The sequence below is a fragment of the Cololabis saira genome, chromosome 14, assembly GCF_033807715.1.
Source record: "Cololabis saira isolate AMF1-May2022 chromosome 14, fColSai1.1, whole genome shotgun sequence".
In the NCBI taxonomy this organism is placed as follows: Eukaryota; Metazoa; Chordata; class Actinopteri; order Beloniformes; family Belonidae; genus Cololabis; species Cololabis saira.
This window is the reverse complement of record NC_084600.1, coordinates 22733846-22756898: the sequence shown is the minus strand read 5'-3', so window position 1 is coordinate 22756898 and position 23053 is coordinate 22733846. Positions and strand designations below refer to the sequence as shown.

At 40.1% G+C, this 23053-nt stretch overlaps 1 protein-coding gene across 7 annotated transcripts in view; it reads right to left on the bottom strand.

Moving 5' to 3' along the window:
- auts2a (activator of transcription and developmental regulator AUTS2 a) overlaps positions 1-22692 on the bottom strand; it is a 352954-nt gene extending 330262 nt beyond the window's left edge. For 6 of the 7 annotated variants that reach the window (XM_061740172.1, XM_061740176.1, XM_061740178.1 and 3 more), the window contains exons 1-2: positions 22517-22646; positions 19576-20281 (exon numbers count right to left, since the gene is read on the bottom strand). In XM_061740172.1, coding sequence (XP_061596156.1) covers positions 19576-19857 — 282 coding nt within the window. In that variant the 5' untranslated portion in view covers positions 19858-20281; positions 22517-22646. The other variant, XM_061740173.1, reaches the window with a different exon arrangement.
- Between the last annotated feature and the right edge of the window lie 361 nt (positions 22693-23053).

Sequence of the window (23053 nt, the reverse complement as noted above, 5' to 3'; positions counted from 1 at the left end):
CTTAATATTCAGGTCATGGCAGCGTTGAAACTAGATAGTGTCTGTATCTTCATAATCTATAATAGAGGAACTATTCTTAGGCAGTCACTCAAGCGTTTATAAAGATATTCACATGCATTATTTTCATCTTAGCTTTGAAGGGCTGCAGATTAAATCTAATAAATGCTTCATCCTACTTTACACCTTTACACTTATTACTGAATAATAGAAATTTTGTCTGATGACATGCGTACATTTTGAAATATAGTTTAGTTTAATGTATGAAATCAAATACGATATAATATTCCACCTATGCCATGGGGGCTGGAGTTGTTCAGACACTGCTGGGGATGGTGTTAGGAAATTGTGAATAAGCAGATTAACAGTCAAGGACCAGAGATCAGGCACTGAGAAATAAGATTTAAAAATTGTATTTATTGTTATTTGTTTGTTTTTTTTACTTGCCAAAGGTAAAAGCAGCAGCACAGACGGTCACAGAAGTGTAAACGAGCATGTTTTTGTTGGACAAACGTAGGAGCTGTGATCATGACGACCAGTCTGAGCAGCGAATGGTGAAACGGCTTAACTTTCTCTTTCAGTTCCTGGATCATGACGAGAACTGACAACTCAGGTTTTATTTCCTTCAGAAACATGCAATTAATACATGAACCTGACTTTTCAACGTCAACATATAACCACCCGAGTTGGTAAAGCTGAGCTGGTATCTTTTTTTGGGGGGGGGGTCCCATTTGTTGATGCCAAATAATTACGTGAATTAAACTGGGAAAGTGAAAGGAAAAGGTTTTTGTATGATGTCCTAACCCCCCCCCCCCCAACACTCTTTTCCAAGATCCTGGCTCGGACACTGCTAAGAGGTTGAAATCAAAGCCAGCAGAGCATACACCTTGCAAAACCTGCTACCGCCAGTGAAGAGAGTAAAGACATTAGGAAACAAATCATGCAATACCTGCTAAGCGATGACCAGTCAGTCTCTGCATTTGGCTAAGAGGCTTCAGAAAGTTCACATATCAGCAGAGCCCAAAACAGTATCTCCATCATATTCCAGAACTTGAATCTTGTTCCTTTTCATCATCTATAGCAGTGTTTCCCAACCCTGGTCCTCGAGCCCCCCCTGTCCTGCATGTTTTAGGTGCTCCCCTGCTTCAGCACACCGTGATAAAAGTACCTGTGTCATCAACAGAGTTGTGCAGACCTTGGTGACAAGCTAATTAGGACCATTATTTAGAATCAGGTGTGTTGGTGCAGGGAAACATCTAAAACATGCAGGACAGGGGCCCACGAGGACCAGGGTTGGGAAACACTGATCTATAGAACTTGTTTTATGTGCAAATAAGGTGCTTTATGTCCAAGGCTTGTGAAACGTTTGTTCGGTTTTTTTCAAAAGCAAACTAGAACCAGCCAAACTCAGCAAAATTGAGTTTGAGAAGTCTTCAAATTTTGTTCTAACACAAAGCTTTTTTATTTATTTTTTCCTAAAAATGAAGTTTGCGTAGTTTACACCTGAAGTGTGTACCTTTCAGAACAAAAAACACAATACATGACAAAATAATTGGGGTTTTTTCTCGTATTTTCTCTTATTTTTGTGATTGTTGGGAGGCCGTACCTTTATTGAGAAAAATGAGTTATTGGACTATAAAACTGCAACTGGTGCATCAGTAAAAACCATTGAACAGCTTCTAATGTTTCTATCTGCATAACCCTAACTGTCAACTTTACTGACTGATCGATTTTACGAGAATGCGAGACTGCTGACCGACGGTCACTCTCAGTCTCAAATTGAAGGCTGACTTCCGCCGTTCAGTCAAAGCTACACTGCCTAGGACTAGCCGTGTAGTTGAAATGTACACAGCTGAGTCTCGTATTGAGGCAGAAAAAGTTCAACTTTATGCGAATTCTGGCAGAAGCAACAATGCAACACAAGGAGTCCAGAATTCAGTTTGGCAACGTTTGACGCAACACGCAAACTAAATGGTTGGAATCCCGAGGACACGCACGTGTGTGAGCGGCGCTAACACTATCTCGTCTTAACACCTTGTCGTAGAATGCAGGCTTCATGTCTGGGAGGTAACGGTGGTTAAAATGAACATGCTCCCTCTGCAAACATATTAATCAGAATCATCTTTTTCAGTTAGCCATGCATGCACAAATGAAGAATTTAATTCAGTCAACCTCCTCGCAAATTAGAGAGGATTGACATTAGAAATTAAATTAAACCAATTATGTACAAGCCTCAAACAAACAAACTATATAGTGGGACCAACTTGGAGGGAAAAACGGCTGCAGATTCATCAGTTAAGATAAATATTCATAATAACATTGCCTTAACAAGTGTATCCATTTCATAAAATGTGCTATGTGCTAACTTTAATGTTGTAGTGTTCATAGATATCAGCAATAAAAGCAAGTAAAAGCTATATGAGGAAACATCAAGGAACTTGTTACATTTCATGTGTTTTATTCTAAGTGGAACTTGGTTTCATTTTTAAAAGAGCAATTTTTTTTATTTATAATTAAATGATTGTATTCATTATGTAAAACAATCATATAAATATACAAATAAATTCCAGGAACTAAAAAAGGAATAGCAAGATATATTCCACTTTAGCCTGACTGAAATCAGAGACTAATCTTTTTCCAGCTTGGACGATGAGACTGAAAATTGGGTACGGCTTGTCCTCATCCTTAACAAAGATGAAAATACATGATATTTCACACATTAATAATACAAGAAATTCCAAAATTCCACAACAGGAGCAGTCTAGCTTGGCTCCAGGGAGGCCTGCTCTGCTCTGCGATGCTACAGCTCTGCGTTATGCATCATCTTATTCTATGGGGAAGCAACTTCCACTCCAATAACATCCCAACACATCTGTGCCACTGTTAACACCATTTACACCACACAAGAATCAGAGTGCATCATCAAAATTCATCACTAATCCTAATCCACAACTCAAGTACTAAAAACACACTGGAAACAAGTAAAAGGCTAAGAAAAAGCCTATTTTCTAAATTAAGTATACGCCCCAAGTCAGATTGGATAAAATATCAAAGCCAAATGTTTCCATCTGCTTCGAACATGGTTAAACCAACCGGATCGCCCAAACCCACTTCACAGTTAACGCTGAACTGAGTCACATAAAATGGCAACCTGAAAAATCTATCTAATGGACCTGCGTGACTCATCTAGAGCAGCTGCAGTCCATGCCCTCCTACTGAGCATCAAGAGCAGATAGTTCCACTGGCAAGAGCAGGGGGGGTGACCTCATACACAGACCCAACCAAGGAGAATTTAATTAGCATTTCAGTATTATTGAACTGGAAAAGCTGTAACTATGTCCTGAGCTCTACAGCCAAGCTCAAAGATAATTAAGGCACTACAACCAAAGCAATCATTGGATAATAGCTTCTATGATGTATGCCACATTTGTAATGATTGCAAAAAGGCATACAGCTATGCATTATAGTTTGACACCCAGGCAAGTGTAAACAATTACATAAGTATAAAAAGAACCAAAGCACTGTGCGTCGTGCACATCTAAAAGTGCAGGAATGGAAGCAGATGGCGATAGAAACAGTGGTGGGTCGGCTTCGTTGTAAACAAGGATCAGAGAAGAGAGGAGGGATCAAAGCTTCAAAGCTGTAAGTAAAGATCTCAACAGGACTCTGTCCATAAGTCGGAAGGCGCCACGGTGCAAACACAGGCAGATGCAAAGAAATGATAACCATGCCGGCATTAGTATGCAGTATGCAGTTAAGCATGAAAAGGGACTTTTCTTATAAAGAAAAATATCCATTCAAATGCACCATGATGGGCCCATTAAACACAAAAGGGAGAGTGTGACTCCAGCCACAGCTCTGCTTCAGAGATGGCATTTTACAATCAGCCTCTGCAAACATTTATCTTTTTTTCCCTTCACAGCTGTCCTGAAACGTGCCAGACTAAAGGCAGCAGAGAAATGGGAAGGAAAATGGCCTGCTGGTACACTGAGCAGGAGCATGTATATCTCTTTACTCAAGCTACTCAGTTATTTTCAGCGGAGAAAATGATTTTCTTTTGTGAAAATACTACGATATGCTTTCCTTTTAGAGCGAGGTGCAACATTAACATGTGTCTGGGAAACAAGTCTTTCAGAGGTGGAAAGAGTGGGAGTGCCATAAACCAAAGATTACCTTTTTAAAAAGGCGATGAAAGTTATATTAGCTGCTATAAATATATCTTTACACCCCCGCTCAACCTTCTTCAGTTTTGTATTGCATGATAATATGCATGATGAACTGTTTTCATGCAGGTCCCTTGAGATTTCCATAATCCTGTTCTGGCATTAATAATCTTTGAAATGTATCACGTCTTGAGTGTATTTTTACACCCAGCGTGTTTGGTCTGGACTAACATCACACGTGTGAAGCATTCCCCAGACAGCTAACCTGACCAAACAGCTGAGATACAGTTCGATAATATGAGAACTTATCTGCAGAAAGGTCATGAAAAGGCCTTGGAAGCCACTTTATAACAAGGCTAAATAAATAAATAAAATGTATTGAAATATAGATGCAATGGCAAACCGCTTGTATGGCTGCTTCTGATATAAACTGTTCCCCTTACTGATCTGGTCAAACCACCAATGTTACGTTTTGAGTGCTGCAGATCATGCACGGGGTGACAACGAGACGTGAATATGACATGCAATGTTGTTTACTGAAATACCACAAAGTGCAGTGTGAAATCAAACATTACTGCATGAAATACATCATATATGATACATAAAAAACCTTGCTGTACTCATCAGGTGTGCAAATGCCCTTCGCTTTTGAGTTGTAAGAAAGAAAAACATAAAAAAACAAATGACAGGAACACAATTGGCGCAGTATTTCCCCGCAGAATAATGACTGAAAAAAATAAGCATGGCTGCCATTGGACCAGAGTGTAAAGAATGATCGTCTTTCTGCCGCATCGTGGTCCAGCTCCGTATGCCTGGCCGTCAGCTTCATACATTGCTGCTGCTTGTTGCACATTTCCCCCACGGCTGAGCAATGTGTTCTGAGTTCATATGAATGCACTAGTGTCATTTTCTCTCCCAACAAGTGAGACGAGTGTGTCAGTGTTGGGCATGTGACTCAAGTGTTTATGAGCAGAACTGCTCATCAGGCCATCTATCAAACCTGCTGCACTTTTCACTGGATTCCATTGAAATTCTGTCCTGATGACCTTGGTTATACCCGCCACCTGAATAAAAATAAACAGGTGTGATCTGTAGGACATATGGCCTCTTCTATCTTTTTTTATTTTGTTTTGCCTTCACATCCATCGTTTGATTCAGGCGCTCACTGTTAACAGATTCTGTTGCTCCACATATCTGAATGTATCAATAAAACTGCCTGCCTGTGGGTGAACAAATAAGAAAATGTATGCTGCATGAATTTACACCTGGATTTTATGACCTGTTGCAGGCTGTTCAACAGTGGAAGAGCTATCACATTAGACACTTGCTAGGGACAGATGCCGAGCCTATTAGAGAGTAGCAAAAAAGTAATGAAAATAATTGTAATAATGGTAAAAAAAAAAATCAGCTAAGAAAGGTTCAATTTTATTTATATAATATCCATATCTCCCCTGGTGGGAGAAAAACCTTAAGCCAAACAGCGGCAAGGAATAACTAAGGACCGGGATAATGGGGGGGGGGGGGGGGGGGGCTCCTGCTGAAGGCCAGCAGGCCGGAGCAGGAAAAGGGAGATAGGAAAGAGAGGTTGAAGAACAGAGAGGGGAGACACCTATATATTGTCAAAGGTACAAAGGACCAGATACATTAGTATTAATTATGCGTTAGCTGGAGGACTAAGAGTTCCATGTACATATGACTGACAGACACACGGTTAGCTGGTGTACCACAGGGATGACTGTATAAACAGACACCGAGGTGGTCAGAGGGCAGGACTGCGGATCGGGATGTCAGTAGGTATCCGACAGAGACATCTATACAGACAGGTGGAGATAGACACTGGGACGTAAGAGGATGGGACTGCAGGTCAGCACGCAGCTCTCAAAGCTCTGTCCTGCAAACATCTACAGATGTGACAGCCGGTGTGGGGAGTTTACTGGAAATTTCACGAAGTTTCACGCATTAATACGTTTTATGTTTGTATTTGTTTTATGTAAAGCAGTTTGTGCTGCATTCTATGTATGAAAGGTGCTTTATAAATAACGTTTGATTTGATTTGATATATATTTATGTTATAAGTATTATAATTCAATTTATTAACAATTTAACCTCAACTTCACAATTATTTTTGTGCATCACATTTTTCCAATATATATTTTTTTTCCAGTTAAATGTCACAGGCTGACATGACTACAAAAATAGCAACACTCAAAATGCCTCGTGGACCATGTGAGACTGTCCATAAACAATACAAGTTACTGTATAGATTTACTGAGCTAGCAGACATGTAGGCTACTTGACAGACATACATAGGATGCAGCGATAGAGAAAAAAAAATTATAATAAAGTTAAAAAACAACCTACTTGTCTTTGTGTCTAGGATCCAGCAGAGTAACAAATTTCAAGATGTCCATAACAACATTTCACAGCTTCAAGAAGAGTACTTTTCGTGGTCGTGATTCCTTCGTCTCAACCAAGTATGCATTTCAGGACATTGATGATGGGGATCACATCAGTTGCACATGCAGATGAAGAGCTCACCTCTTTTGTCAATTCTTCAACAGGTCAAAGCGCAATGACACTTTTTTCCAGTAGCCCCCCTTTGCCTCATTCTGATCAAAAAGACTCATCATATAATATGTTATTCCACCTCGTTCGAACGTCTTGCTGCAGACCCCTTGAGTGGCATGTTTAGCTCCACTGGAATGTCCTCCAAACGCGAGCATGCCAGTGGTAAGTGCTTTAAGTGGCCAAATATTTTTGTACTGATACCTACTAAATCACTTGCACTATGCTGTGATAGCAGTCCCTCACTTACATCAAGCAACCCAAAACTGTTAAAGCCTGAATTATGGTTCTGCGTTAAATCGACGCAGAGCCTACGCCATAGGGTACGCAGCGACGCGCACCCTACGGCGTAGGCTACGCCGTAGCCTGACGTGTACCTCCCAAAAATTGTAACTACACGTCAAAGCGACGCAGACCGAGAGGGCTGTGATTGGTTCGCTTGGTAGCAACGCATTTCCGGTTCCGGTTCGTGAAGCAGTCGTGAACTTTCAGCGCTCTTTTCTTCGTGTGTGTGTGATTTTTTTTTGCACAATAGTTGTCCTTATCTCTTTGATTCACTGTGACCGGAAAAGCCGGAAACTAAACAAAGTATTAACTAGCGCTCGTGGGGGGTTTTGCACCGCGGCAAAATAGAGTGACGGAGAAGTCCGAAGGGTTCACGATGGCGTCACGGCAACAGCGTAGGCTCTGCTTCGGTTAAACGCAGAACCTTAATTCAGAATCAAGTCCAAGACGATTCATTGCATTCATGATGTCACTGGCATTGTCACATAAAATAACATGGACTCGGCTCGTCTCATTGACCCATGTATCCTCAAAACTGATGAACATATAACATTACTTTTTGAAAAGTAAAACTAGAGTCTATCCACTGTGCTGTCAGAATGAGGACGTAGGACACAGGTTTGAGCTCCAGATGTCGGTGGTACAGCTTAACATTGCACCGTTCAGTTCCAGGCATTTAGAATAGAAGACACATGCCTCTTTGTACTTCAGTGCGATGGCCGTTTCAGAAATGAACTACCAGTTTGGCATCTGGCAGCAAGGATCCAAACGTTCTATCAAACATCTAAACCCTGTTTTGTCTACAACGGAAAGTGGTTGGTCATCCAGTACAATAAATTCAACAACTTTCTCTGTTATCAGCCTCGCTGTGGTACCATCTGAACATAGTTTCAAATATTCTAGCATCTGACATTGTGGCTTACTTTTCTGCTTGATGCTGGTTGCCTGCACGAAGCCCGCATAGTCTTTTCCATGGTGCTTTTTTTTAAATCCTTTATCTGGTCTGTGGTGTTGAATCCTGCTGTGCTGCTGCCACCCCTTGAGACTTTCACTCCGCTGTTTTGCTTTTGTTGTCCTCGATCTTAAAATAATTCCACACCGCCGACATAATCACACCGCTGCTACCTGTTGCTAACGCTTGCAAAAGGACACTCTCAATACTGGTCACATGACACGCAGCAGCATACAAGTACCTGTTGCCAACCCTCACACAGGCCACTTCTCAACATGCGTTCTTGTGTGTACTTGTGAAATGTCATCATCTGCAATCGAAATACTGTTCCAATTGCAAGAACGCAGCTGTACAAGAACAGATGAAATGCCCAGATGTGTTCTCGCTCCACCCATTTTATCGAGGATGCATCCAGCAGAGCCTTGGGTAGGCTTGAGACGGCCAAGTATCCCAGAATGTATTTTGCACCAACAAGGAAAAGCAATAGGAGTAAATATAGTTTTTTTAAATTCAACTTCCTTCCTTTTTTTTCTTTTCACTTCTATGAAACTTTATAACGAGGTTGGCAAAAGAGTGAAATCCATTGAAAACACATCATATAAAGTAATACTTGAGCAGAGCAATACATGGCGAGTAACTGAATTACAAAAATTGATCGAAAAATGTCCTCTGCCTCAAAGCCTCATTTAATTGGAAAAAAATGATTATAACGGTCATGTTTCAGTATTTTTTTTAACAGACTCAGACAGACGGGAGCCGACTTTCAGTCCAACTGCTTTTCTGCTGACCGTCGGCGGTCGGGTTGGTGTGTCCCGGCCCATAGAAGAGCAAGAGTTTTCCAATCTGGACTTACAATACATAACCAATGCTCTATTTCGTATAGGCTCGCTCTCAAAGAGATCTCGCTATTGGGAGAATGCCGGAGCTAGATGTGGTCAATCTCCCAGTGTGGCCACCAAAGTCCAACAGCACCAACATACCAGCTCCTAACATGCATAAGGCATATGAATATGATGTATCCAACAAAGCAAGTTCTATCAGAAGAGAGGCAAGAAACAAAAAGTCCTGTTGTATGACCCCACATTTGGCTCGAGAAAACTTGAGTCAACACTCGTGTTTTATGCTGATCTGCTGTGCACTTTGACCAAATATAGCCACTTTGGTCTTATCTGTTCAAAAGTCTCATCGTTTCTTCAAATGCGATTTTGAAAACTTAAACTGTGCTGTCAATGTTCTTTTTATAGACAAAAGACTAATGTGTTTCTCCCCCAACATTATGTTAACACATACATTATCTTTTAAACTGCCAAAAACTATTAAGGGTGCACTCGGTTTTTCAACCACTATTTCTGTATTTTGATTCAGGTTTTACACAATTAAGTAATGACAAAGTGCAAGTGTGTTTTTTTGTTAGTTGTTGTTGCTTTTTAAATCAAGTAAAGTACTTATCTAGTATGAAGACCTCATAAAAATCAGATTTCTTTTTTATTTTTAAGAATGTCCTGATGTGCACGACTAGAGGGGGTGTACTTTCTTCACTGCAGATGAAGGATTTGACATTAACACTTCACAACTGGAATAAATGAAGGTATTAAAAGGGAAAAGTTAATTAAAAGACCAGTAAAGTAGTATAATTCACTCTGCAGAAATATCCATCAATGTAGCTGGTCACAACACAAGGCGTCATGAATAAAAGCTCTCTGAAGGTGTCCTTTCTCAGCCAGCCTTCACTCATAAATAAAGCGTGATGAAAACCTGGCTTGATGCGTGTCTGAAATCTTGTTATTTTTGCATCCTGTCAGAAACAAGCTGTCAATACATTTGATTTCACATTAGTCTCTTTCTTACAATGAAGTAATAATCGATGTGTTACTGCCTGCACGTAAGTCCTCCCCCAGACAGACTTCTGGGGGCTGTGCCAAGGTGAATCAATTGTTTTTGAAATGCTGGCAAGCTGAGAACATCAACCTACGAATACCATAAAAAAGAGAAAATGCCAGACTGTTAAACTGCAATTCATCATCTTCATTTGGGCGTACAAGTGAAATGTTGTCCTAACAATCATGCTTGATTCTCTCAGCTACGGATGGAGACCTGTCCTTTTAACTTCTGCCCTGCTTCGACTGTCAAGAACCATTACATACCGACCCATTATTTGATAAATAAAGGTTTGACAACTTATCAATTCAATTATTCACAGTTTGTTGAACGCCTTACTGCATATCTCCCACATCCACCATCCTCCCACACACACACACATACGGGTGACTCACTAATCTATGAACTATGGTTCATAGATTAAGCTCCATCGTGCCTCAACTTGAACATATAACATCTCCAACGCTACTGTGTGTGTATGTGTGTGTGTGTATATGTCAGAGGGGTGTGAAGCTGGAGTCTAAAATCAAATAACTGATAAGGGCAGCAGACATGAAATGGGAACTGGCATGTAGTTGGAATCAACAAGATCCCAGCAGTGCATCAGTGGAAATGAAATAAAATGTAAACAGCAAGAAAGGACACGAGGAGTATTTCCACAGCTCTTATGAAAACATTTCTCCTCCGGCAGACATATGGTTTATACATATACCTCTTATGGTCTTTTTGTGGAGTGATGTGTACCCTGCAGTGAAATACATTAAAGCTCTTTGTAATTCACTGGCAGTCTCTTCTCCCTCCCCCTCCCCCCTTCCTCCTCTTCTGGTGGTCAGAGGCAAGGAGTCTGGTTTGTGGTCCAATACAAGAAGACTTGAGAAAACCAGTTCCAGCTACCGCCTGATGCAACGGCGCTTCAAACTGCAACCACTTAGTTGAATTCAGCTGCAAGCGCATTTTAGTTCACTCCGAATTAGTTTTAGAAATCAGTGCAACTTGGAAATATACAACACTTCTTTTTTCTATCTTTTTTTAATTAAATCATCTTATGTCCTATAAAACACCAGGAGGGAGCAAAAATTGGTGCAATGACATAACAAAACACTTTATACGTGGAACACTCATAAAGCGCCAACAACAGCGTGCTATTAACTGTTGGAGAACAGATGCAGCGATCGAACGGCATCTGGCGGTGCAAACAGCATTTTAAAAGCAGAAGTCCTCTTATCATTAAAATTCACTTCATACAGCAAAGCTGTAAAGGAAAACTGCCATTTACCATATTCTTGGGTCACATTTAATTGCTTGAAAGAGAGGAGTTTAACTGAGACTGACTCAGAAACAACATGTTTCCAGCTCATTGAATGTGACACTGATGTATTATCCAATTAACTTAAAGTGCATTTTACAGGTTGTGTTATTCATGAAGTAAGGAGATGATATTTTGAGAAACTGAATGACTCTCAAACTGATGGTTCACAATGTTTTTATTCCTTGGATGTAAACACACTGCAAACAAAAACTAATAACATTAAGTCAACCTGGAATCTCATCAACCAGTTGCTTAATCGGAAAAAAACTCAAGCTGTTGTACCTACTGAGATGTTGGGAAAGGATGGGCCCCTTTGTGACCCGAGAGATATAGCTGAGGGTTTCAATGAGTTTTTCATCAACGTCAGCTCTTCCTTGGCCTCGACTATAAAGGACTCTGATATTAATCCTTATAGTTTTATCAAAGGGACATTTTCATCTCTTTTTGTGTTTGAGCCTCCCAGTACTGAAGAAGTTCATGAAATTATCAAGAATTTAAAAAACTCAGCTCAAGGTCACGATGGTATTAGAAGTAGTCTTATCAAAGAATCTATAGATTACATCATTCATCCTCTAACTCACATCTTTTCTCTATCTCTTCAGTTTGGTATTGTCCCTCAAGAACTTAAAATCGCAAAAGTCATTCCAATATTCAAATCTGGTAGCACAAAGGAGTTTAGCAACTATCGGCCAATATCCATACTTCCTTGTCTCTCAAAGATTTTGGAAAAATAGGTTTATGTAAGAATCTCCAAGCACCTAGCTGTTAACAACATCCTCTATAAACATCAATATGGCTTCCGTAAAAAATATTCTACCGAGCATGCATTGCTACAATTTGTCAATAACATTTCTTCAGCTCTGGACGGGAAAAAAAATGCCCTTGGTGTTTTTCTTGATTTAAGCAAAGCATTTGATACAGTCAACCATATCATTCTTATTTCAAAGCTTAATAGGTATGGAATCCAGAATGTTGCCCTCAAATGGCTGATTAATTACCTAGACAATAGACAACAGTTTGTTTTTTCAAATGGTATATCATCTACCAAATCAATGACATGCCTGTCTTGCAATAATCTTTTTCCCTTATTATTTGCAGATGACACTTGTTGAACAGCTGTTCATGATGACTTCAAGTCCCTTATTGCATTGGTAAATAATGAATTACAAACTGTTTCTAATTGGATCCAGATTAATAAATTAACTCTCAATATTAAAAAAATGTAACTTCATGATCTTCTGCAACAAAAACAAACCTCATACAAAAGAAGAAACCAAAATATTAATTAACGGAACTGAAATCCAACAGGTACCTCACACCACATTTTTGGGTGATGTTCTGGATGAAGGCCTTAATTGGAAAAACCATATTGATCAAGTATGCAAAAGATCTATGAAGATGCTTGGTATACTGAGGAAAGTCTGTCCCCTGATCCATCACTTAACTTTGTATTATAGTTTTCTGTTTCCATATATGAATTACTGTAATATTGTCTGGTCTGCAACTTATCCATCCTTCCTTAACAAACTACTGATAATCCAGAAGAGATTCCTGAGATCAATCTCTATGTCCAATAGACATAATCCATCCGCACCTCCGTTCAAAAATACTCTATATTACCCATTCATAAATTCAATGTTTTTCACTCATGTTTATTTGTGCACAAGTTTATCAACAATAAGCAAGATCTTCCGGAAACCTTTCATAATTTGTTTAGTTTTTCATCTGAATTGCATTCATACTCAACTAGACACAGTGTCAATCTACATTTACCCTTCTGTCGAACATCTTCTCATCAGTTCAATATTTCATTTAGAGGTCCTAAACTCTGGAACAATTTAGATATGTCTCTGAGGTCCACATTGTCATTTATATCCTTCAAAAAATTGCTGAAAAAACATCTCATGTCCTAATTTTTCAATTATTATTATATTCTCTATTATGTATCTTTGTTTTCTTTTCATGTTTATAATTAGAGTTTTCCTATGTTTGTACATTTAATTTTCTGTTTACAGTAGATGACGGGAGTGGAACTCACACGTACAAGCCCTCTGGGCTTCGTTCCCTCCTTGCACTATTTTTTTTTAAATTGTGCTAAATAAATAAATACAAATAAAAACACACAGTAAGAGCTATAAAGGAATAAAATAAAGTTAGTCTTTCTACATTCATATAAGTTTTTAAGCAGATCCTTACGATATTATATCAAAATGTATATATCATGTTTTCTACAATGATAACCCATTTAAAACATTGCAAAGCAAGTTGGGCTTAAGGGTCATGTTTATCATGTCAAGTGTAATAAACATAGACAGTCAGACTAACCACAAGGAGATGTGTGGTGTGTTGTTTTTTTTTCTTCTTCTTTTTTCAGTCAGACCTAAAACTTCCTAGCAAGTAGATGAGATTTTGGCATTCCAGCTTTAAAAAAAAAATCCGTCAAACTTTAATCCATAACGTTGGGAAGTTGTGAGCAAAGTTTTTTTGAAACGCAGACGGTGTGACTGCTCAAAATTAATTCTGTTTTTTGACGATGCTCCTGTTGGTAGCTTCTTTTATTACTCTACCATCCTACTTTCTTTTACGACAGTGCACTTGGAGCTCTTCCTAAAAGACCATATTCAGTGCCCTGCCTGGCTGCGGCTCGTTCAGTTCAAGTAGGTGAATTTCCATTCATATAGCTCTTCTGAAAAGCTGGGTTGCAGCTAACAGAGGTTTTGTTCCAAAGGAAAGGTAAAACCAATTCTGTTTCAGTGAGTCCAAAGAACAACATATTTAACAATTTTACTCCAAGTTCATTGCTAAATCCATCATGTTTTCAATGTCATTGAGTAATTACGTAAAGAGGGGCTGAACTCTGAATCGACCAAAATAGTGTTGATTATGAGTTTTGCCATCAAAGTGAGGCCCTGAGAGAAGCTTGATTGGTTTGTATTATATGAAGGATTAAAGTAAATCTCTGTGTGTGTGGCTGATACAAACATAAAGACACGATTAGTCACTAATTATGGGGAAATAATGGAGCAGTGGGTTAAGTAAAATGAAATTAAATCAATTCTGGCCAGCAGGGACACACTGAGGTCAGAAACCTCTTTCAATTGAGCTGTTTTAAAGCAAACAGGGGAGGTTTTAGAAGAGACTGCATTAAATAATACGACCATTTACGAGATTACTGCAATAAGTTGTTGTTGCCCTTCAAGGGACTGGAGATCTGCCGACGGTGTTGGTTGTTTCACCCAACGAGAGTTGGGACGGGCTGACCATGGATGGATGGATGGATGGATGGATGGATGGATGGATGGATGGATGGATGGATGGATGGATGGATGGATGGATGGATGGATGGATGGATGGATGGATGGATGGATGGATGGATGGATGGATGGATGGATGGATGGATGTGTGTCCAAGAAATCTCTGTCAAAGCAACGCGTTTCACTGCCGTGTGCTTAGATTTCCGTACTATGAATAAATACTGCAGCTCAACGAGCCTTTGTAATTTCCTGGTCAGCCAGAGTTTATGTTTTAACGATGTGAGCTTTCTTCTTCTGTACTTAAAGCTTTAACTTGGATTCATTAACTACCATTTCACACATGTAAAACCAAACAATATGAAAGTCAGTAGCGATTCTTAGAGGAAACAGCTACAGCTTTATTCCAAAAGCCAAATAGTCAAAAAGAAACTGCTCCACCCAGCTTTATTGTCTTGTTTTCAGTGGGTTTGCTTTTTTTGATTGCCTTTATTAATGTTTGGTAATTGTAGTCTTTTTGTAAAACTATATTAAACACAATTCAAGTGCTTATTAGTAGTAACCATGGGTTTTACAGCTATACTTTCTATGATGATTTTCAAAATTTTGACAATACTTACCTCATTAACGTATTCATCAAGTCTTGAGAGTTTCTGTGTGAATATGTTAATTTCATGAAAAGTGCAACCAATTTCAACTCCAAAAATATTCATGAATTCATCGACAATCGCTTCCTGATCAACATAAATTACAAAACATCCCCAAAATATATGAAAACTGTCTGCCAATGTTTTAGCTCTCAGTCACCAACACTCCTGCCTATGTTGGCCCTGCTGTAAAAAATTTTATTTCAGTGTCACAAAATATCAGATTATGTTGTTCCAACCAAATTCTCACCACATTCTTGAGTCGGTAGTTTTAGCCTGAGATCCCCAAATGCTATCCCAGCTGTCCTCCGATATGTCCAGGCCTGTTTCTTGCTCTTATTTTTGCTCGACATAAACAGTCACATGACTTTAATTCTGTTGTATCCAGTTAAATCATTTTGATACTTAATGTTGTCACTCTGATGCCATTTTAGTGTCGATATCTTTACCCAAGTCTGATAAAGTCAACAGTTCAGGAGATATGTAGACAAAATAAACTTTGCTTCAAAAAAAGGAGAACCAAGATGTTGGATTTTACAAAAAGACGAGGAAAAATGTTTTCAATAATGGGATTTGCAAGTTTACAATTCCTGACCTTTCTACTAATGCAATTGAGAGAAGCGGAAAGCACGTCTATTTTATGTAAAGACCATGTGACGATGTACACAAAAACAGGCAAACATGCAAAGATCCAACAATCCTACAGCAACAACCATCACGTGTCACTTCTCCTTCATGTTGAACAATTTCACTTCAAACTGCAACTCTGACAAACTATTTGTTAATTAAGACTGCAACATGTCGTCCAACACGACTGAGTAGCTCCGCCACAAGGAGCTCAGGCTCAAGAATGCAAACGACAAATACAGAAACCGAATGCGAAGGCATCAGCATACGCAGGGAGAGAAGCCCGGAGCAGTGTGGCTCCGGCACCATGGTGACAGATGGAAAGCACGAGCGTATACCTCCAGGGGCCTGACCTCATCAGAATTTAACTTTACCCAGAAAAGAGAAAAAAAAATACCACTTGTGCAGTGATATGTTTGTGCACTTGTTCTATTCAAACAGCACATTGACATCGTGTAAACAAAGAAGTACACTCGGCTCACAACTAAGCGTTTGAAAATACCGACTGAAACCAGAGAAAAGGGCAGGCACCGAATCAGGAGGGGAATGGCTGAAATAATCTGGAGAAACTCAGGCATCAGTGTCGAGGAAATGACAGAAACATACAAGATGAAGAGATATCATGTCATATATTAATTCAGCTACCTCCTGCCGTGAGAGGGACAGTGGACACACTGTGCCCTGATGTCACTCAGTCTTCAATCTTCTCTAACAAATTGTCACTTCATCACTTTACTGGTTGTACTGTTAACTTAATTTAAGCTACTTATCACTTTACAACTGTACCACTTTGTCTCCTTATTACTAATTTAGTGCGTACTTATTTTTATTTATTTACTATTTTCTTGTATTACTTCCCCACCTTGTACTGCAACTGTTGCACAGCAATTTCCCTCGGGATAAATAAAGCATCTTTGAATCTTTAAATCTATCCTCACTAATAATTAAACATGGTAAGTCTTTTGAGAAAGGGGCTTTTCTCTAAAACAGGTTGTTTTTTTTGCCTCAGCTCAGACATTCAGCAGCGACACAAACCCAGTCTCTTGTGTTTTCAGTAGACTCGTTTATTTGTTGTGGTCTTCAACAATATTCTAACTTGGAGGTCCATAACGCCGCCCTCCAGCTACCCTCCCCCAGTGTGGTTTCGCCACGTCAATCACCTTCACATGAGGTTTTTTTGGTCCCACTGATGGACTGTAAACCCACAGACGTAAGACTTAGACTCGTGACAACAGAGTGGACAGGATGTGCAGGAATGTGCCCTTGTGTGAACTTGCGCTTCTGTTTGAAGCGTTTTGCCGTGGAGCGAATAAGTATAAAGATAAGTATAAGTCGAGGACAATGCAGGGGAGCCAAAACATAGACTCTAATCAACGGTTTTAGCGCAAGGGATGTGCAGCAAGATATTTGGAGGATACGCAAACTCTTTTTGTTGTCGTTGTGTGAACAACGATGAGCAGCATGAACTAGGGCTGATCACAAAAACCTTATTGAACAGGTTGATTTGGAAAGCATGAATGCAAGAATGCAAATTTCTTTTTAAGTTTTTAAGCATATTTTTGCTTGAACTGTAAAGCTATGCACGTTGCAACAGCGTAGATGTAGCCATTTTTACTGCTTTCCTCTGCATGAAAAGGACTTTTTCAGCACTCAGCTCAACAGTGGACATAACAACCCTGGATCTGGAGCGTCGAGGTGAGAGTCTTTACAAGTATTCTTACGACACATTGCTGAATTCATTCTTCACATCGTTCACACATGCTAGGATTTGCAAGCGCTAAACTTAGCCGTCTTACTACCTGGTTACTTTGACAAGTGTGACAAGATTTTCTTCCTGATTTCTGACCAAATAAGTATTCTTTTGACTTCTTATATCCTTATTTTTTGCCTTTTTAATACAACTAATGATCTGTAGTTCAGGAATCAGGTAACTCATAAAGAAAACATCAGTTTTGTCCCTTATGGAAATCTAGAAAACTACAAGACAGCGTGATGTCGTCTGCACCAGAACTGGTCAGCAACTCAGGGAAAACACAGCAATCAAAGTACAGAAAACTAACTCGCGATAAAAATGGAAGTCGCTGCCTTTATTACATTTGGGGAGCTGTGAGCGATACTGTATTCAAAGCTTTGCAACACCTCTAAGAAGTATTGCACTTCAATAGTGCCACCTCCTTTCCCAGCGAGCTGATATGGCTTTAATGAGTTCTGTCACATTCTCACAAACGTATTCCTGCGCGTGAGCCCCGGCACACACATCACATGCATAAGTACAGTCGATGTCTCTCTTGTTCTGACTTCAGCACGGTGCATTTTAGTCTAATAAAAAATGATTTCTAAATCACTGTGATTAAATATCTATCTGCTGTGATTTTTGACCCATTAAGCCTTTATTTTCTTTTAAATCTAGCTCTCTGTGAGGGATGGCTGGAACAGTTTTGTGTAATGAAAAGGCAAAAACAGGAGAAAAGCAAGAGAAATTCAAACTCTCTTTTTGACATTTGTACTTGGTGTATGCGGAGGCAGAAAACATCAACGGACAGGGGGGGGGGGGAGAGATAAAGAAAAGATGTAGAGGCACAACAAACCAGGGCTGTTCAACACAGTCACGCTGAATAAAGAGAGAAAAAAAACATGGCAGACGCACTTGAGCTATGAAAAGTGTGGATTTAGCTCAAAAGAGACACTTAAGTTGAGCAGACAGTGCATATGCCTGATATGGGTCTCAGCAGCGGCCAAGAGATTATTATCACTCTGAATATATTACAAACAGCGAGTCAGACGGAGTCACGCATCCATCAGTCTGACCTTGTGAGGATACTATTGTCACGTACTGCTGAAACAAGATCAGGGCAAACTGCATGAATTATTACTATGTTTCTGAAATATTTAGTAAAAAGAAAAATCTGAGTGGAAGCTAGTTACCAGTAGCTAGGGTAATACATCTATTTCGGTCTTTTCAAATGCCTCCTGTCAAATGCATGCTGATATTTTTGGTCACTGTGTATCCTGTCATGTTTCATGAGTATCTTCCTGTCAATCTCAGTCTCCCGCCGTGCACTTCAAACAACCACACAGAAAACGTGTTTGGCTTCAACCGGCACGTAGACCCGAGTGCAAATAATGACTATTTTCATGCAATGTCAATTCTTGAATACTTGAATGGTTTGAATGAAAATCCAGACTTTTGCCACCAAACCAGTCTGGGAGGTTTTGTAGCATCATATTTTCAAATGCTCATTATTCCACCACGTAAAACAAAACCAACGATAGAGGACAATTGTAGCGGCTCTAAACCAACACAACATTCAAAATGTTCTGGAGGCTTCTGGTGGCCCAATGCCTTGCAAAAACATCTTTCCTTTAATCGCCACACATTCATCATAGAAAGTATAGCTGTAATAATGTAGAAGTCATAACTCAGATGACTGGAAAGCTGCCTATGCTCGGCTTGCATTTCAAGGAAAATGGATAGCCGGTGTAGAATAAATTACTAGCACTCTGAATAAACTCTTGTAAATGTGGATCAAATTGCTTTTTCACTTCGAAATGTACAAAGATGCCAGAGCCACGAGAGCTGTAGCTGAACACCCTTAATCTGGTGCATGGCTTTGTTGGATGGTGTAAGAATATACCCAAAGCAGTTTACAGTACAACGACAACAGTCTCTTGGTGAGGCGGATAGTCATCTCTGGCTACAAAAATGCTTTTAAAGCTACTTCTACTCAACACCATCTCGCACCGCAGCAAAATATGCACACGAAAGGGAAAGCCAGCAGTGGCAGAGAGGCACATCTTGTGACAGCCTCACGGTGGTTGTCAGGTTCATATCAATCAAGCAGTTCAACACAAGCAAACACACACAATGATAAAAGCTACACTCTTGTAGTTAATGAGTTACCTCCAGAGCCTCCAGGGTCACGAAGCCTGTGATGGAGAAGCCGTCGATGATATCCTCTTCAGCAGAAGTAGACTCCTTTCGCTTTCTTCGCGGAGGACGAGGGGGGCGGGATGAGGAGGGCTCCCTCTCACCCCCCTGCTCCGAGTCGGACGAGAGGCGAAACACTGAGCCTTTGACATGGTTGTTTCTTATCCCATTTGATCGCCTCTCCCGATTCCGCTCTGATCTCGACTTCCGCTTCTTCCGGAGTCCACTTGATCGAGGGCCATCCATGTCCTTCATGGGAAACACCCGGGTAAGTCCACCTCTTACGGAGTCAAACACTAGCGCCACTCAGACTCCAATTGAGTGAAACCCCCTCCTCAAGGAAAATCTCAGCAATATCCAATAGAATCCAAAGTAAACGCGTAACATCCAAAAGAACAAGTCTATATGTAGGAAACGCAAAACTGCGTCAAGTCAGTCAGGCTAGGTTCCACTCAAAGATCCTCAAAGGCAGTTCATCCAATCCGTCAACAGAGGTGTAAAAGGATCAACTTAACATGTTATCATCAAACTGCCAAATCCATCAGAGGAAGGGGCTTTCAAGTTAGAGCAAACGTCTTCTCAGTAAACACATCCCGCCAGGGTGCAGCGAGTAAGTGGCACCACATTTTTCCTCTCCAAGAAATGAATCCTCGTACCCAGGGTCAGGAAACTCACCTTTCTACAAAATGAGGATGGAGAGAGGGAGACAGAGAACATGCAAATTTGCAATATGATCACTCAGCAAGGTCAACAATTCATTAAGTCAACAAGCCCTTTTCCAAAAGGATCTGCATACTTCGCAGAAGGTTCTGGCCACCGTACATAAGTCAGATGAGGGTTTATTTTGGGGGGCTACAATAGCACCTGGTGACTGCTTTGTACATTCTTACACTGCCAGGCCAGTTGAGCTCAGAGGTGACGTGATCATTAGGTGTGAATTCTCTCTAATTGGTTCTCCTACAGGTCCTACCAGGCTACAAACCTAAACAGTGTCTTAACAGGGAAAAGCTCTTTTTAAAATATAATGAATGAATTTATGACTTTATGGATTGATACCTCAAGTTTCTAAACACCAGTTAACATTTTGCATGCCACTACTAATAAAGTTAAGGGGTTACAATTATAGAATAGAATAAACTTTATTGATCCCCCAGAAGAGAAATTCGATTGTGCAGCAGCAAACACACACACGCTCAACAATTTTACAAAATACACACGAAAGTATGAAAATGTATAAAAAAAAAGTATATCCTAAAAAATAAAAATAACCAATAAATATCTAATTAATTTAAAAAATAGCAATATAAAATATAAAAAATGAGCAATGTACAAAAGAAATACTAAACCCCAAAAAACTGATAATATGTAAAAGTGCAAAAATACCAGTGAGGTATTTAGAGAGAGAAGGTTATTGCACTTTCAGAGAAACAGGTTATTGCACTCGAGTGACTAAAGTTAATTGTTGTAGAGTCTGATGGATGTCGGGATGAAGGACCTGCGGACCATACATTGCCTTGAATGAATTGAATTCTGTGTCATTGAAACACGCTGTAATATCACCAATATCAAAACAGAATCACAGTTATTTAAAATACCTCTAGGGCAATTCAACTATCAACTAATTAAGGGTTGAAAGCCACTTTCGAATAAACAGCCCCAACTTGGAGACACAAACACGCACTTGTACATGACACCTGCCCCAAATCAAAAATCTTCATTCAAAAAGGACCTCGCTTTGCTTTACTAATGCACGCAACCACTAAGATATCTCAGGAATGAAAGTGGATATAATTGACCAGGGAGTTAGCCTCCAGGATTTTGACACCCTGATAAGAAATCAAGACAAATGTCATGACCCATGATGTCATTCTGCACTTTAACCACAGGGCTCAGGAGGGCATGCCTTCACTGTCTGACACTGAAGGCATCTGGCTGCTTTAAGACATTAGGATGCAATGTTCAACAGCTTGCATTCTTATTCTGGGGACTCAAAAAGAATAGCTGATAGTCAAGGCCTGAAGCTACTAAACGTCATCCTGGCAGTGTGGTACTAACCACTTACATCTTCTCAAGACATCCACAATTAACATTCTCATCCATTACATCACTGAAATGGTAGCAAGTGGAGCAAGCATCCAAATACTGCAGGCTTTCACAAAGATTCCCAAACATTAATACCTCCAAATGTACTTGGATATTTTAAACACAGAGGGATCACACCTTTTCTGCATCGCCACACACACCAAAACCGATTTGTCACAGTCAACCACCATCTTCAACTTTACATTGTCTCCTTGGACACAGGCTGTCATGCAATGTGGCTCATCTGGATTCTGCAGCACATGTGCATGCTCTGCTACACCCTGCAAAGTGGCAAATGTTTTCCAAATGCACCTCATGATGAAATTAATGGACAATAAATGAGCATCTAATAAGCCAGCATGCCAGGGCTTTGTAAATGTGCAGAAACAATTTAAAGGATTTAAAGGATTCTGCTTCCATGCAGTTATGTTGCCTTATAAAACCCTCACACACACAAAAAAAAACCTAGATGAACCCTTACTTAAATAATTCCTATGCGTTTAACCTGATGCCAACACTACTCTGATGACACACATATTTTACACAATAATAACTCCAGAGATATATTTCTAGTTTGAGAACAAAAATGTTCCAGCGCTCGCCCTGGCTTTTCTTGCTCAGGAAAGACTCTTTCCCTTGTCTTTTTTGTCCGCCTGTGCTGTCAGCAGAGATCTGAGGCTGTGTAATCCAGTGCAGCCCGCAGCAGCAGCAGCGGACTGCCTCTCCTCCTGCTCCTGCTCTCCAAGCCTCATTTTCCACTATAACACACACAACAAAAGCAAGCCTCTCTTTTAGCTCCAAGACACGTCATGCAAAACCAAGAAATGCAAACCCTTGCGACTGAGGAGGGACCGTCCGGACAAGTTGAAGGCCTTCGGTCGCAAAAATTGGGGTGAGAAATAAGAATAAAGCAGAAGTAGATTTGGAGCTGAGAAAATAAATCCCGCAAAGGAAAAGCAGAGGTACCTCCTCCTCCTCCTCTCACGGAGCTCCAGATCCCGAAGCAGCGAGAGCGGGCGCAGTGATACGGCGCTGCCGCAGTGCCGCTTTACAGGCTGAGCGCTCCTTCCTCCACGCAAATAGTGCAGGCTCGGGACATTCGCTCGCCTTCTCAACAAGTTACAGTCCAGACGCAATGTAACTAGTCGCATTTGTGAATGCCTTGTAAAAGTACCCGTTACTGCACCTTTTTCTTTTTTCTAATTCTAAACGAAATCTATCACTCTTTTACATTTAAACATATGTGGAAAAACATCTCTATACAACTGAGTAGAAACTTGGTATTGATGACTGACTGCCTGAAAATAAATGCTAGGTTTCTGTTCACGAACCTCAGCTTCTGTCTAAAAAGTGGGACTTTAAAATAATA